Source organism: Talpa europaea (assembly GCF_964194135.1).
Source record: "Talpa europaea genome assembly, chromosome: 2".
Taxonomy (NCBI): Eukaryota; Metazoa; Chordata; class Mammalia; order Eulipotyphla; family Talpidae; genus Talpa; species Talpa europaea.
The window spans coordinates 112,009,865-112,025,909 of record NC_140068.1 but is presented as its reverse complement, the minus strand read 5'-3'; the positions used below and the strand labels follow the sequence as shown (position 1 = coordinate 112,025,909).

The following is a 16,045-nucleotide window of genomic DNA, read 5'->3' as shown; positions in this document are numbered from 1 at the left end:
TGGTTAATGAGGACTCTGAAAGCCTGGGGAACATTACAGTCTAGCTGCAAAAGACTATCTTCCTGAGGAATCTGCATTTCATAATAAGTGTTCTTGTTAGTAACCTTTTCCATCCTACACTGGAAAGAGAGATTCTTTTGGAACATAGTTTTAGTTAATAATGCAATCTAGATAGAGGCCTTCTTGGTGGCGCAGGAGTTAGTCTCAGTACCATCAAGCTATTGCCAGACTCTATGGCCTGAGTTCAATCCCTGACCACAGAGCTAAGCCACGTGGTACAGCAGACCTCTCCTGTCTCGTTCACTTCTCCCCTCAGCAGTGTATTTCAGTAGATCTGCCTGTTCTGCTCCATACTCTGTCTCTGGTGAATCCTCTCACCGCCCCTCCACCCTCCACCTCTGGCCCTTATGTATGCATTAAAAAAAAAAAAAAAAAAAACTTTAAAAAAAATCCGCACCCCCCCCCCCCCAGAAATGCAGTCTAGATTAATTGAGGCACTTATTTGAGGAAGATGCAACAGACTCTCCAGAAAATATGAGTAGTAATTTATCATCGTGGAAGGTGAAGCTGCTAATCATGGAGATAATAAAATTGCCACTGGCATGTTTTCAAATGCATATACCTGGCCCCACCCAGATTATTCTTCTAAAATAACTAGTCTCTTTCTACCACACCTCCTCCCCAATCATTAATGGTGCTAAATCGTGTTTAAGTAGGTGGTTCAAGATCTTTATTGAAAGGTTGGGCCCATTGATTTGGAGGTACCTTATTTCATTGCAAATTTTGTTGTATATGTTGCATATGAGAATTTCTCCTGATGTTTCTACTATGTCAAGGTAATAGTTAGATCAATAAAAAATGCTCTATATGGAATGTTGATGGTAATGCTTACTAGAAATAAAGATTGAGTAAATATAAATATATGAAATTACCAGAATTGCACAAAAATATCTCATAGCTCCTTTTCAACTTGTTTAATTCCATTCTTTACTCTTTATGTTTGCCTGTGGGGAAGGTGGTATTTGTGATATTCAATAGAAAGTTACAGAAACTAAAAGGCATATAAAGTTAAATTTGAATGAGATTTTTTTTTCTGTTTAATAAAAAAAAAATGTGTTTAAGCAGCATGATGTGTCATTGCTATTTTCCCTAACTTCATGTAGTTATTTGGAAACCATTTATTATGGCACAATCCTTATGAATTAGCCAGAATCTCACTCATTTGTGGTAGTCAGCTTGTTACCTTTAATTTAGCACTTCTCTCCCCAGGAGATGTGGCTGACTCAGGACTCACCACGCTCCTCTAGCCCTAGGCTACTCCAGTGTTCTTGCAGCTCAGAGTCTTTAGTATCTAACAGAACACGTCCGTCCGTCATCTGTGGATGAACTTCTCAGGGGTATTTTTTGTTACTAATCACTTGTAGTGTGACTTAGAATTTGGCAGAAGCAGGTTAGGGGACCAGCAGTATTCCCCCGCTATCACAAGAGCACTGACAAGCAACATTCTGAAGGCCTCCTTGCCTGGAGCACTTGTCTGGGGCAGAACTTCTGTGATACTCTCTGATTCTCCAACCTTTTTTGCTCAGGACCTAAGTGGTGAGCATACCCTTTAGTGAGAGAAGGGCAAGGAAAAATTGGAATAGTTATCCCAAGAGCATTCTTTCTCCTAAAAACACTGTTTACTGTGAAGCTGCACTTGTAGACAATCTCTCAGAGGCCCAGAGACCCTTGGAATATGTTTTTCTTCCTTATAAAGATCATCTTGTCAATTAAAGGACATTTACCTTGACTGGCTCTTACCAGTACTTAGCAGTTCTTTTTGTCCCAAACCCTACATTTAACCAAGACAAGCCATTAGCAAGAGATGTACTTGCATTCTTATCTTGTATTTTCATACAGATATAATTTCTGTAGGTATGCAAAACCTCAAAACAGGGCAGATGGTCTGACAGTTGCAAAGACATTTGAAACTGGGGCTATCTTCGAATGTTCAGGACCACATGGTCACTGGACAGTCAACAAAACTATTCCAGAGGTCAATAAACTGCGGCGGTGTTATCTCTTTTTCCTTATAAAAAAAACCCAAGAAGTTTTTTTTTTTTAAAAAAAGTGGATTCATGAAATTTTTTTCAAATGTGATCACAAATAACATTTACTTGAAAATAAGAAGATGGGCCTTTGTTTTTCCTTGCAGAAACAGGCCTCATTTCCTTTAGAAATGATGAAAAGTCCATTTTAAAATCTGAACTTGCACAGAACACCTGAGAGCATTAGGCAGGGAGGAGGATTGTATTTCAATTGTTCTTGTTTTAAATCTGGCACGGTAGCTCCTCACCTCATCGCCTGCAGCGTCTGCATCAAGCCTCCTGCTCCCTTATTAAGGTCTTAATTACAGACGCAGTTTAGTTCATTGCTGGAGGGAAAGAATTTTGTTTCTCTGAACTGTGTCTGTTTTTTGGTGTGGCAGGTGTAATCACGATGAGATCATTTCGGGTTTGTTTTCTTCTCCTGGGGGAATTTTTTTTAAGGGGAGGAGTACAGTTCTTAGGACACAATTTCATGAGCTCATAATAGTGCAGCTAATAACTGTGCTTTGATTTTATAGAAACCCTTTCTTCTGAAGAAATGAGTGTTTCACATACATATCATGACTCCTCATAATATTATTATAAAGAATATGTTCATTATCCTTATTTTGCAGGTGGTGAAACAGAAGCACAAAAGGCATTGTCCTTAGTCCAGTATAAGGACTGACTAAACTCTACTAATTCAGTCTTGAATGAATTCAGTCAGGTTTAAACCAAGAGCAACTAAAATACATTCCCCGTCTGCCTCTAGTATCCATTCCTCTATCCTGGGTTTCTGCACCTCAGCACTTTTGACAATTTGGAATGGATAGTTTTTGTTGTGGGGTGTCCTGTGAACTGCAGGATGTTTAGTAGCATCCCTGACCTCTATCCACTGGCTTCCAGTGACACACACAGACACACATACACACAACAACCAACAATGTCTCCAAACCACAGACTAAAGTTACCTGAGGGGACAGAATAGAATTCCCCCTAATTAAAAATAACTGGTTTAATCTCCTCTAGTTCCTTCTGCTTAAAAATAATTGCCTTGCTTTTTATGTGAGAGAAGCACAAAAATACAACTATAGAACTATGTGGCCTAATTTTGTCTTGAGTCAAGATTGAACTTAATGTAACAAGTTATAGCCAAAAGGAAACTTCATTTTCTAAGATTAGCCCCAATTTGTTCGAACAAAGAAGCAAGGAGTCACGTAAAACTGTCAGACCATCTCTAAGACAACTGTCGTTCTGTGGAATCGTCTGGTGTATATGGCGTGCATGTGTGTGTGTGTGAGTATATATATAGATAGATAGATATGTATATATATATATAAACATGCATTTAGAACTGGGCCTTAAAGAAAGCTATTTGAGTCTGATAAATTGGTATATAATATAAAATGTAGGAGCATCGAACAATTTCATTTCAAAGTTTTTCCTCTCTTCCATTTACCCCTTCCATCTTTCCTCTGTCTTCTAGCTGAGACGCTGCAGTGTCTATAGGCTCTCTCTTGAGATGGCCCTGCAGCTGCGCTACAGTGTTTGCTTATATATGCCCTCTCAGAGGTATAGATGCATTTTTAAAAAATTCTTTGAGCACCTCACAAGCGAAGTGGGCACCAACAATCAGGCATCAAATCTAAGTCAGGTGACACTGAAAAGAATTCCAGGGAAGGGTCGCATCTGAGCTACATCAACTGGATTCTGGATGGGAGACAAATAAGGTTGTCAGCCTGTGTTTGCGTTTGTATTGGTGAGTTTAGATACATCTTCAGACTTTAGGGGCTGCGTACCTTTGTACAGAAAGATAAGACATATGGAAATATATCAAAATAGGAACATCTTTTTGTTCTTTCAAAAACTTTATGAGAGATTATAGCCTGTGTGTTTTGACTTTAGAGAAACGATACTGTTTGGAAATACACTTGAACGAAGTGGACTGCAGTCTCTTTCTCCTTTATAACTTAATTCTCACTTTGCTTCCCCAAGTACCTGGATGTTATAGGGATTTGTCTAGACAAGCAGGTAGATGTGATCCGGTGCCAACACTGCAGTGTTGGCTGAAATCCAGGTGGCTGTTTTATTGTTAATAAAACCTATCTTTTTGGTGAGTGGGTGTCAGGCCTTCATCATTATATGGCGCCTGTCAGATTTATCTAGGGACAGAACCTGAAGAGAGTTTGTGCCTGCCTCGTTTTTTTGATCCTCTGCCAATGTGCTATACTTAAATCTATCAAAACCAGGCAATCTGGGACAAATGCTTATAAATTCCAACACTTAAAGCAACAGTACTAAATTCTACAATGGGGAAGGTTCTCAGGAAGCACATCCTGGTACGGTGGAAAAATCCTAGATTAAGAGGGGAACCAGATGCTAGTGCTGGCTCTACTGCTAATCTAATAAGAGACCCTCTGGACAATAAAACAAGAAGATTGGGTTAGAATGATTTCCAAAATGCCTTCTTAGTCTCAAATTCTTGTCTAGTTGATTCTGGGCAATCTGTGGGTGACTGCTGGTTCTAATACCAACAAAAATGGAGGTGTGCTTCCCTCTTATTTAATACCTCACAAGTTGTATGTGTTTCAAAGGCCATAGAAGAGTGGAAAATTGAAATCTTAAAGACACATGTATTATTTATGATAATTAAATATTGTTAGCAATCAATTCATCCCCCAACGCATGCCAAGAAATAATAAAAGCTGACGATGAAGCTGCACACAAACTTGCATGCCTACCTACAATCCACTCACAATTTTTTTAATGTAAAACAAAAATTTTACTCTACCCTTTTGGTCATTTCATGTCTCACATCAGCCTTATCAAAGGAGAATAGATGGAGAAACCAGCATTTGAAGAAACACTTTTAAAATATTTTAGCTGTGCTGCACATATCATGTTACCAAACCTGGTCAGACAGAAAATTCTTTCTGAAATTCAAATATCCAAATTTGCAATGAGCATCAGATCTTCTCATCAGTTCTTAAAAGGTAGTGTCACATTGGTATATGATCTACCAAAGTGGTACTGGTTCTAAATTATTTCACCATCAAACAGAAATAAGGCAATGTGGAAGAGACATTAAGGTTCCCAAACCTGGAAGCTTCTAGGGACAATGCACAGGATGCAGCAGCCCCGGGGTGCATGTGGGAACCGCTGTCTGTCAAAGTGAAGCTTTGGGAGGCAGTGTCTGATGTCACCTTTCTTAAAGTGCCTCTTCTAGAAATACTCCAAAGAGAACGTTGTGACTGAAAAATCACAGGCTGGAAAAATCTAAGAAAATGTGAGGACTTGGGGCAGAGAAAACAATTCATCCAGAGAGGGTCCAAGATATTTGTGTAAGCATGTAAGCGCTGCACAAATCTAGGGGTTTAGAAGCTCTTTTGAAAATGAAAATCGTTGGCTGAAATGTGGTGTAGGTGCCAGAGAAATCTGTAGAGTGGATTTATTGGATGGTCCTCACCAGGGTCAGAGATATGAGTGGGGACTCCTGGGACCTGGCAGGACTCTGCTGCTACCTCTCTGGTGTAGTTCAGATTCCACAATGTTGATTGTCAGATTACAATCAACAAGTATTGCTGAGAAAAAACTTGAATGTGCTATGTACCTTATTTTCTGACTCCTGAAACTTCATGTGTGCTACGTAATAGTCTCCAGTGGATCCAGTTCTTAAACTATTCAACATCCCAGATCCTCCAATGACAGGACCCAGGTGTAAAGCAAGTGTTCCAATAATTGGTATCCAGGCATTTACAGATATCCTTGTTTTCTGACCACGACTGTTTCTTTCTTTGGGGAAATTCCACTTTTTGTTCTAACTTAAAAGTGATGGTGGGTGGGGGAGCCAAGTTGTTTAAGGTCCTTCACATCAAAGCTAATTTCTGTCAGCACAAAGGCACTTGATCCTTGCTTTCACCTTATACTGAGCCTGACCTTGATGATGCTCATCTCTCAGCTACTTTCTTTGGGCTTATTTCCCCTATAATGGCCTTTTTTTTTTCCACTGAGTCTTTCTCAGGATCTGTCCACTGCCCCTTCAAAACACACACACACACACACACACACAAACACACCCCCCCATCTGCTAAAGTTTGCAAGATTGTTGAGAATGTTGTGACTCTGAGGCCTTGGCAGGAGCTCCCGTATGATAAATATAGAATGAAGTAAAATAAGAGGAAGCTGTCCATTGAAGACGCTGTCAGTCCCAATGGAGGACACACCAGCCATTGTGTCTCTTCCCTTCAAAGCATGAATGGTCTTGGGAATTGCAAGTCACACCTCTCTGTATTTATAGCATAGTTTCCTTGGCAGTAGGACTAATAAGCTTTCTTGACATTTTGATAGCAGAAAAGAGGTGGGGGAGGAGCAGTGTGACAGGTGTCATGTGACCCAGAGCTTTCTGTACCCGCTGTTCTGGTGAGTTGTGCAGTATTAACTTCCCATTCCTCAGGCAGATCTTGGGAACCAGAAACAGTGGAACCGAAATGTTTTGGCAAAGTGTGAATGGTGTGAGTTGCTACATTGAAGGAGGAAATGGCTATTACAGAGATCTTTGTTTTAATCTGGTTGGGACGGTCACCTCCTCTTGGTTTTCCTGTTTGCTGGGGGGTTATGGACACTAGGATTCAGATTCCCCATATACGTCATTATCCTGTTTTAATAAGGAGGGGTAGGCACTTTCCTGCTTGGTGTATCCTCTGTTCTCTGTGAGTCTTGTGTGACTTAGACACACTATATTTATGATTCTATTCATCTTTCTATGTCCACCTGAAAATTTTAACCAAACGCTTTACTGACTTCTTTAAAAAAAACAATTTTTTTCCTCTCTTTATAGTACCAGGAAGTCAGAATCCTGAATCCATCGCAAGTTAACTAACATTTAATAAACGTATGTTTTGTTTCAGATGTTAGTCCAAAGTTCTGGAAATGCAAGGAAATAAGACAGCCTCCCTGGACTTAGGGAGTTTGTTGAATTAGATAGTATAGGCCATACTGTAAGAAATACAATGGCAAAGATGTGTGAAGGAAAGTGATCATGGCAGTTTTGGAGAGATGATTATTCTGGCTATGATAGATTTTAAGGTAGGAAATGGTTCAATGCAAGAAAATCAGTTGAAAAAGCCATTGCTGGGAAAAAATTGCTGAATGCCTAAAGTAGGAGATTCAGTGAGGGGGAAAAGTGAAGTCCAACCTGATCAGGTTTTAAGTTGTGAAGAGATTCAGAAAACCTCTGAGGAGGCCATCTTGAACAGCTGTTTGCATGTTGATAATTACAAAAAATAAAGCGGAGTAAAAAAAGTCTTTGCACATGTTGAGCGAGAGGTAAAGACACTCATTAGGCAATTGGAACTATGAGAGGATAAATGAAATATATAGACTAGAGCTATGGATATGTATTGAGATGCCATGCATGGATGAGATTTCCTGTAGAGAACATGCATGGAGAGAAAGGTGCAAAGAGAAATCCCTTTGCGCCATGATCACTTAAGGGATGGACAAAAAAGATATTATGGGGCCTCCTTGGTGGTTCAAGGGGTTAAATCTCAGCACCATGAAGCTATCACCAGACACTGCAGCACAAGTTTGATCTTCGGCCAGGGAGCTACCCACATGGTGCAGCAGACCTCTCCTGTCTCACCTGCTTCTCCCCTCAGCAGGGTATTTCAGTAGATCCTCCTGTTCCACTCCCTATTCTGTCTCTGGTGAATCTTCTTCCCTCAACACCTCTGGGCTACACCCCAGTTTTCGTATGCATAAATAAATAAATCTTTAAAAAAATATATTGTGGACTGTGAAGGAGAAGGAAGATGAGTGGTCATGAGAACAAAAGAAGAGGGAGAACCAAGAAGTGAAATCATGGAATCCAAAGAGGCTTCTGAGACAACTTGGAGTGGGGCATCAATTCTATAAGATACTACAATTAGGCAGTGCCTCAAGTAAGATTTATGACCTAAATGCCAATTTCCAATCCTGATTAGAACCACTTTTGTAGTGTCTGAATTTGACTTTATGAATTATCATTAGAAAACAGCCAACCCTCAGGGCCTCCCCTGGTGGCGCAGCGGTTGAGTGCTGGGCTGCGAAGCTGTCCACAGCCTCTGCAGCACCGGTTCCATCCCCGGCCACCAGCAAGGGTCCCACATGGCACGCAGACCTCTCCTGCCGCCCGCTGCTCCCCTCAGCAGTGTATTTCGTCAGTCTGCCTGTTCTGTTCCCCGCTCTGGCTCTGGTGAATTTTCTAACTCTCCTGTGCTTCTGACTGTACCCAGTGCTTGTATAAATAAACAAACAAACAAACAAACATACAAATAAATAAATAAAAAAACTCAGCTTAATTAAAAAAAAAAAAGAACACAACCAACCCTTGATTGAGGCCTGAGAGGAGCTATGCTGGGTAGGGAGCTGAAGGCCAAAGCACCATTCATTCCACAAATGAAATAAATGGTTATAATAGCTTCCTAATCTCTGGCATTGTTAAAGCACTTGACTTGAATTAATCCATTTAATTCTCACAGCAAACCAATGAGGTAGGTATTAATACCCTCACTCTCACTTTACAGATGAGGAAACTGAGGCACAAAAAGGCACATTAATCTGTCCAAATCACAGTTAGAACCCCAGGCCCCAAGAATTTATTTATTCTAAGAGACATGATAAGAAAAATTTACCATCTTAAGGACTTTACTGTAAGAATTGAGCCCAGTCAGAAGTGCATTGTATAGCACAGACAAGGTGGCTTACAGATGTGGAAGAAGAACTGAACTACGAGACCACAGTTCTATTCCCATTTCTGACACCAACCGTCTGGCCTCCCCAGACCTGTTAACTAATCTGTAAAATGGGGTATTGGGTCCAGCTGTTCTCTAAGATCTCTGAAGCTGCAATCTTCTAATTGGAGGAATGGCTGGATATGAATTTTGGCTCTCGATAGCCTGCCCAGATATTAAATAACTTACTCCTGTTCAGACAAAATTAAGAATCTCTGTCAGCACATGCCATGTCAAGTGACCACTGTGGTGCCTGCCGCCAACAATCTTGTGACCCTATCTCTTTAAATCTTAATGTCTGTGGGCAGCAGGACTGCAGGGAAATCATGGCCAACCAATAAGGAGAATTTATCCATGATGCCTACATTAGCAAGGACAATAGACCTCTGAAAGTCTTCTCAGAGAAGCAGCTCGTGAGACTCATCTAGAAACATTAGCATGCTGCTGACCAGGTGGTGGGAAGGTCACTGGGACAGGAGACAAAGAACATCCAGCACAACCCTTTCTCGGGGATTTCGAACAGCCTCTAATCAAGCATGGTCCAGTGCCCTACTTCAGTGCTTCATGGAGATCCATGGCAGTGACCCAACTCTAAATGCTTCGAGCCCATTTATGCTGATTAGGTCTGCATTCTTTGCCTTTCTACTGCTTTTTGTTTCTTTTCTTTTCCTTCTTTGTAGCCAATATAATTACACAGCTCTCCTTCCTCAGCTCCCATTCAACTGGTCCCGGTTCTGTCACTTCTGATTTCATGTTGGGACTTTCTTACCAGCCATTCCCAGTTGTTGAAAGGACCTCAGAGAGAGCGACCGGAGTGTCAGCTCTCTCCCTGCTCTGTCATCCCAAAATGACTTTAATAATTTCCTTGAGATCATTTTGGTACAAAGGATCAGAATCTTGTCGTGTGTAACTCTTTAATTTAAAATTACAGGGCACCCAAAAGAAGATAAACAGGAGATTTTAGGATATGACACCCTTAAATGGTTCTTCAGACCAGGATACAATGCTGTGTGATTTTATCTTTATGTAATATGAATTCTTAATTGTCAGAAGGAACCCAAAGCTTCCTAGATTATAAGTACTAAGTAAAACTTTCTCCTGGACCTCAACTCCCATAGTTTCCCTTCTGCTTCTTTTCCCACTTTCCTGTCTAAGTCACAGACTTCTAGGATTTTATAACTCTCAAGAACAAGAACTTTAACCTTCTTCTTAAAGAGCATCACAAGACTTCCTGGGTACTGACCTCTGTGACTTATGTCCTTAGGTTACATACATACATATTAAGAGGAACTTGACTAACAGAGAAAAGCTAGGACCCTTCCCAACTGTTGACTGAGTAGAGATCCCTCACATAGCACAGCATCTCCATAGCAACCAGCCAGCACACAGTGTAGGACTTGTGGCTGCCGGCATAGTACAGGGGGAGGGAGGTGATTGATGTATGTCAGTTACAAAGGAATGAAAAATAGAAGATTGAAAGATCAAGTAAACATTTCTAGAGAAGGAAAAAGAGGAGAAATCCTAACAGAAATTCTACCAATACGTAAAGTCACCAACTTGCTTCATCCAATCAGCAACTCTTTCTCCCACAAATGATCATCTTTGCCAGGATATTAGTGAAGCACCAGAGAGATCACTTTTAGTTTTCTGTGAGTCCTTAGGATGAATTTACAATGTTCCCTGACTCCTCCATGCACTTGGAAGGAGCAGGCATGTGGTAATGGCGGCCATCCTGCTGTGAAACATTTCTAATGCCAAGAAATGAAATCTTCAGAGCCTTTGAAAGGCTTCCAAGAATGTCAGCACTGACTGCCTGCCCACTCTCCGCTGACTGCCTACTTTGGCTGTCTTTTTAGTACTGAATGTGCCAGAGAGGCCTTCATACAAAGAGAGAAAGTGTTTTGGGCTCATGAAAGGGGAAAGCTTTCTAATGTGAATGGTGAGATTCAACAATCTGGTGATAAAGTGGCTGGGTGAGAAGGGGTCTTCTTTTCATACATCTTCAGGTATGAAAAGAAAACAGAAAGAGATGGCATCTGTCTTCATATTATAGATTCCTTGTAGATCCTTGTTGTCAAACCTGGAGAAGACTCAGACTACGTCACCCTGTGCTCTGTTTGATTATCATGGGAGAGTCCCCCTGTTTCCAAGGATCAACTGAGCATAAGAACTAATTAAGCCCTACTAAAGCATGAATAAGTGTACTTTTATTTCTACTTTAATACCAAATTCTGTTTACTTGGGATTTGCTTTGAATCTTTTTACCTCCATTGTATGAAAAAAAAAATTGAGAAATGTTGATTTTAGCACATCTGAATATTTTATGTTTTATCGTTTGAGTTGGCTTCGAGAGGAAGAAAAATGTTTTGTACAGTAAACCATTCTCTGTCTCTTTAACGGTACTACTCATAATTCCTTGGCACAGCAAATACTGCAAGAGGAAAAAACTTGTGGTGCTGTGAGCTTTTCCACGGAGCAGTCTGATGTCACTGGTGGCAGACACAGACATACCCTTCTGTCTTTTGTCTACAACATCTGTTTTTCTCCTTACAGGCTGTTGTTCATATATAGTCTTCTCTCCTTTGCAGGTAGTGCCTCCCCATGAGAGCATGGGCTTTAGGTGTTAAGAGGACTAAAAGAATATTCTAACATGATTTCCTCTGTTCTCTCCTTCCTAGAATCTTATGGCAAAAGCATTATATGACAATGTCCCAGAGTGCGCTGAGGAGCTGGCCTTCCGCAAGGGAGAGATTCTGACTGTCATAGAGCAGAACACCGGAGGCCTGGAAGGATGGTGGCTCTGCGCCTTACATGGTCGGCAAGGCATCGTCCCGGGCAACCGGGTGAAGCTTCTGATTGGTTCTATGCAGGAGCCTTCGTCCAGTAAAGACCAGACCACTTCTGGACTGATGCACCAGAGCTTTGGCCAACAGAAACTGTATCAAGTGTCAAATTCACAGGGTGCCCCAAGAGACAATATCTACCAAGTGCCACCTTCCTACCAAAATCAGGGAATTTACCAAGTACCCACTGGCCATGGTATCCAGGAGCAAGAAGTGTATCAAGTGCCACCAGCAGTGCAGCGAGGCATTGAGGGAGCTAATGGTCCCCATTTAAGTAAAAAGGTGAGTGAGCAGCTCACTGTGTTTTTGTTCTACTTTTTTCCCCATTGCACTAGGAATAATAGAAATGTTCTCAAAATACGAACTTGAAATTTCCAAGTAGTATATCTATTACCCTGGCTCAGGCATTATTTTTGCATCATATTTCTATTCATTCATTGGCAAAATTTTCTTGAATTGCTACTATATGCCAGATACTGTTGATTCACAGTCATTATAAATTCCTGTCATTCTGGGTTATACTAGGTTTTTATATTATTTCTCTCCATCTGTCTGGTAGACCTACTTTGAGACCTACCTTCTGCACTCAAATAATTTCTAGTTTTTTCTATGTTTTCTTTGAGTAGTACAAGGCACCCAATTTTGTATAAGCACAGCCATGCAGCAAGAACCCACCTTTCACCAAAAGCTGACTCAGGACCTCATTGGCCTGGCTGTGCCAAGAGCTCACCAGACATAGAGGTGCTGAGGAAGCCTAGAGAGGGTCATGCCAACCAACTTGTTCTGTGGAGTTATTCACTTAAAATTTTAAAACACAGAGATAATCATAAGTTTAGAAAGGAGCCATCCATCCACTTGTCATTCAAGTAAGTCCTATAAAGTATCTGAGTAAGAATAGTGGAGTTAAGATAGGAAATCTTCTTGTTAGGGAAAAAAGAATAAATGAACTCTCCAGAACTCTATCCTTCTAAAACGGCATAACAATTTGAGAGAAAAAGAAATTTCATTTACTGAATGACTTTTAAACACCTCATGTATTTTTCATGCTTGTAATATAAGTCCTCATGATCCATTGTAGTGGGAAGACATAAGCCAACACTGCAGTGCCAGGTGGATGTATGTGCCGGGGAGAAAATAACATCAGTAAACTTAGTGGGAGGAGGAGAGACAACACCAAGATAATGCTTTTGTGAGAATTTCATAAGAGGACTTTTCTCTTTTGTTGACTGATAAATTCCAAGGGTGAGTATTAGGAATGGACTGATTTAACAGAACAAAAAAAAGATCCCTGAATTACAAGAGAAAAGATGTAGTTAGATGCCAGAAAAATCTAATTGATGCCTCAAACACTACATATAGGTGTGTCCTACATCAAAAAATTATACAAAGTTTGAATTTACAAGCCCATGTAAATTAGGGGATATCTATTTGCATGATAATGGGTCCTCTGTTGAAAACAAGGGGAGGAGGGACTTTCTACTGGATTTCTTTAAATAGCAAAATCATAAATGCATTTTAAGATCACCTTTAATACAGAAAGTATGTTTTACAAAACAGTTCTCAAGAGCACAGCATGTTGTTTAAGTCATGTATATATACATTAGAAGGAATTTCTCAAGAAGTGGTGAATAGTTTTCCGACTTGAATTGTACTGACCCCATCTAGAAGTGACAGACTGACTGCTGCATGACCTTTCAAAGTCCTTCTTACCCAGGAATTTTAGACTCAAAGAGAGAGCTAAGCCAGGCCTTTATCTCTAGGGGGGGAAAGAACAGTTGAAAGGAATAACTATAAATAAATTACTTCTCCCAGTCGTAGTACTAGTTGTTTGCACCTTAAAAATAACTCTTCCTCATTTAAGCTAGAGGGAGGCAGATGGGGGAGACCAGAACAGGAAATGCTTGGCTGAAAGGTGGTGGGATCTGAACTTTCATCAATTTGTTTTGGCAAGAAGGTGACATGTTTTTCTTTTCAGACTCAACCTTTTTAGTTCCAAGACAAAATGTCTAGAACATCAGACCTCTTCCCATTTTATTTGCTGTAACTGACCATAGTTTTGCTCCTTGGTTCTCCATCCCTTTAGAAGGGACTCTGGTCAATCCATGTTAGGGTGCTGGGTTACCCTTGGGTGCTCAAACTCATTGTTCTTTTTGCTTTCTTAATTTTATTTTATTTTTTTAAAGATGTATTTATTTATTTATGCAAGCACTGGGTACAGTCAGAAGTGCGGGAGGGTGAGAGAATTCATCAGAGCCAGAACGGGGAACAGAACAGGCAGACTGACGAAAAACACTGCTGAGGGAACAGCGGGCATGGCAGGAGAGGTCTGCGCGCCCCGTGGGACCCTCGCCGGTGGCCGGGGATCAAACCAGTGCTGCAGAGGCTGCGGGCAGCTTCGCAGCCCAGCGTTCAACTGCTGCGCCACCGGGGGAGGCCCCTTGCTTTCTTAATTTTAAAACAAAGGAACATAGTGTGTTTAACAAAAAGTAGATGATGCATGTGGGAGGAAGCCTACTTCTGAAAAGGACCCTTGCCTGCCCTCACAGGGTTGCAGCCAAACCTGATGGAGGCCTGACCAGAGCTAAGGAGTAGATAGTGCATGGAACATGGAGCTTTTGAGCAGTCAGGGTCTAAGGTGGTAACAGGAAAGGAGATATAGGGACAGAAAAAGAAGAAACAGCAAGAGATTGGTCCTAGCTCTTCCTGAAAACACCAAGGGTTGGGCCTCCCTGGTGGCACAGGGAGTTAAGTAGTAGCACTATGAAGCTGTCCACAGCCACTGCAGCACGAGTTCGATCCCCAGCCAGGGAGCTACCCACATGGCACAGCAGACCTCTCCTGACTCACCCGCTGCTCCCCTCAGCAGTGTATTTCAGTGGATCCGCCTGTTCTGCTCCCCACTCTGTCTCTGGTGAATCCTCTCACCTCCCACACCTCTGACCTGTACCCCAGCTCTTGTATGCATAAATAAGTAAAATCTTGAAAACAAACAAACAAAGAAAAAACACCAGGTGTTCTCCTGGCCTCACCTTAAAGTCCCGGCCTACCTCCTCCTTTCACGGGACCATTACTTTCTCCTTTCCCCACCCCTTCTCTCCCTCTAGTTCCTCCCCTCCTTCTTTCCCTCTTACCCTTCCTCTCTCCTTCTATCCCTTCTGTCCTCTTTCCCTCTCTTCCTCCTTTCCTTCTTTCTTTCCTCCCTCCCTCCCATGGAGAGAGCTTGGCTGCTAAAACATACTTTTATCCTTGTAGGCAACAGCAACTGTTCTTAAAACTTAGATAAAAATCTCCCTCCCTATAGGTTTTCACACTCATGATCTTTGTGGGTGAGAATCTCACCAAGGACTTAAGCTAAGACTGTAAGAGTTAATCCTGCTTCAGTGGGGATCAAGAGGGCTTTTGAAACTGTCCGCAGTCTCTGCAGCACCGGTTCGATCCCGGCCAGGTGGCGAGGGTCCCACATGGCATGGCAGACCTGTCCTGTCTCACCCGCTGCTCCCTTCAGCAGTGCATTTCTGCACAGAACAGTCTGCCGAATGTTCTGTTCCCATCTTTGTCTCTGGTGAATCCTCTCACCCTCCCGCACATCTGGCCTGTACCCTGGTTCTTGCATAAACAAATAAATAAATAAATAAATCTTTTCTAAAAAAAGTTGTTAGAGAAGAAAAAGGAGGCAGTGAAATCCTTTCCTGAGCTACTCAAGTGTGGTTTTAAAATTTTAGGGAACATAACAATCACCTGGAGAGGTAGAGTAGGTGAGTTAAAATGCAGGTTCCTAGGCAGCCATTCTCCTGAGAGATTCTACCCAGAGCCCAGGAGTCTATATTTTAATAAGCTCCTGGATACCTAGGAGGGTGTGGTCCAGGAATTGCACCTAGAGGAATGCTGTGAAGGGGCCACAGAGGGGTTGGCTCGGCTCCAATCTGATTGTAATTTGGGACTTTCCATAGTTAAAGATTTCCTTGACGCTGCTTTAGACTGTGGGCTCCAGAAGTTATATCCACCAGTTTGTCCTACTATGAATCACTTAAAAAATATACAGTGAATGAATTCTGCCTTCTATCTCTTCAGCTTGCTCACGGGGAAACTCCAGCCTCTACCCACCTCTTTGCATGCCATCCACTTTAAATAACATTCATCACTTATTAAATCCGTTGTTAGAGAAAGAAAGATGATCATATAATCCCCACCCATTTTTGGAACAAGAGGAATGTGTCAGTATTATGTAAAGAGCGTGGGCTTTAGGATTCTGTTTCTTCATAGCTGTATATCCCTCGACAAATTACCAAACTTCTCTAGGGTTTGGTTTCTCCATGTGTAAAGGGGAATAATGATAACTAGCTCATAGGATTGTGGTGAGCATGAA

The 16,045-nt window shown here is 41.5% G+C and overlaps 1 protein-coding gene across 1 annotated transcript in view; it reads left to right on the top strand.

Annotated features, from left to right (window-relative positions):
- Positions 1-16,045, top strand: part of NEDD9 (neural precursor cell expressed, developmentally down-regulated 9) — a gene marked incomplete at both ends in the record, with an annotated part of 137,721 nt that overhangs the window by 96,846 nt on the left and 24,830 nt on the right. The window contains one exon of the mRNA XM_084259409.1: positions 11,515-11,961. Within this exon, the coding sequence (XP_084115535.1) occupies positions 11,515-11,961 (447 nt within the window). The remainder of the gene's footprint in view (positions 1-11,514; positions 11,962-16,045) is intronic.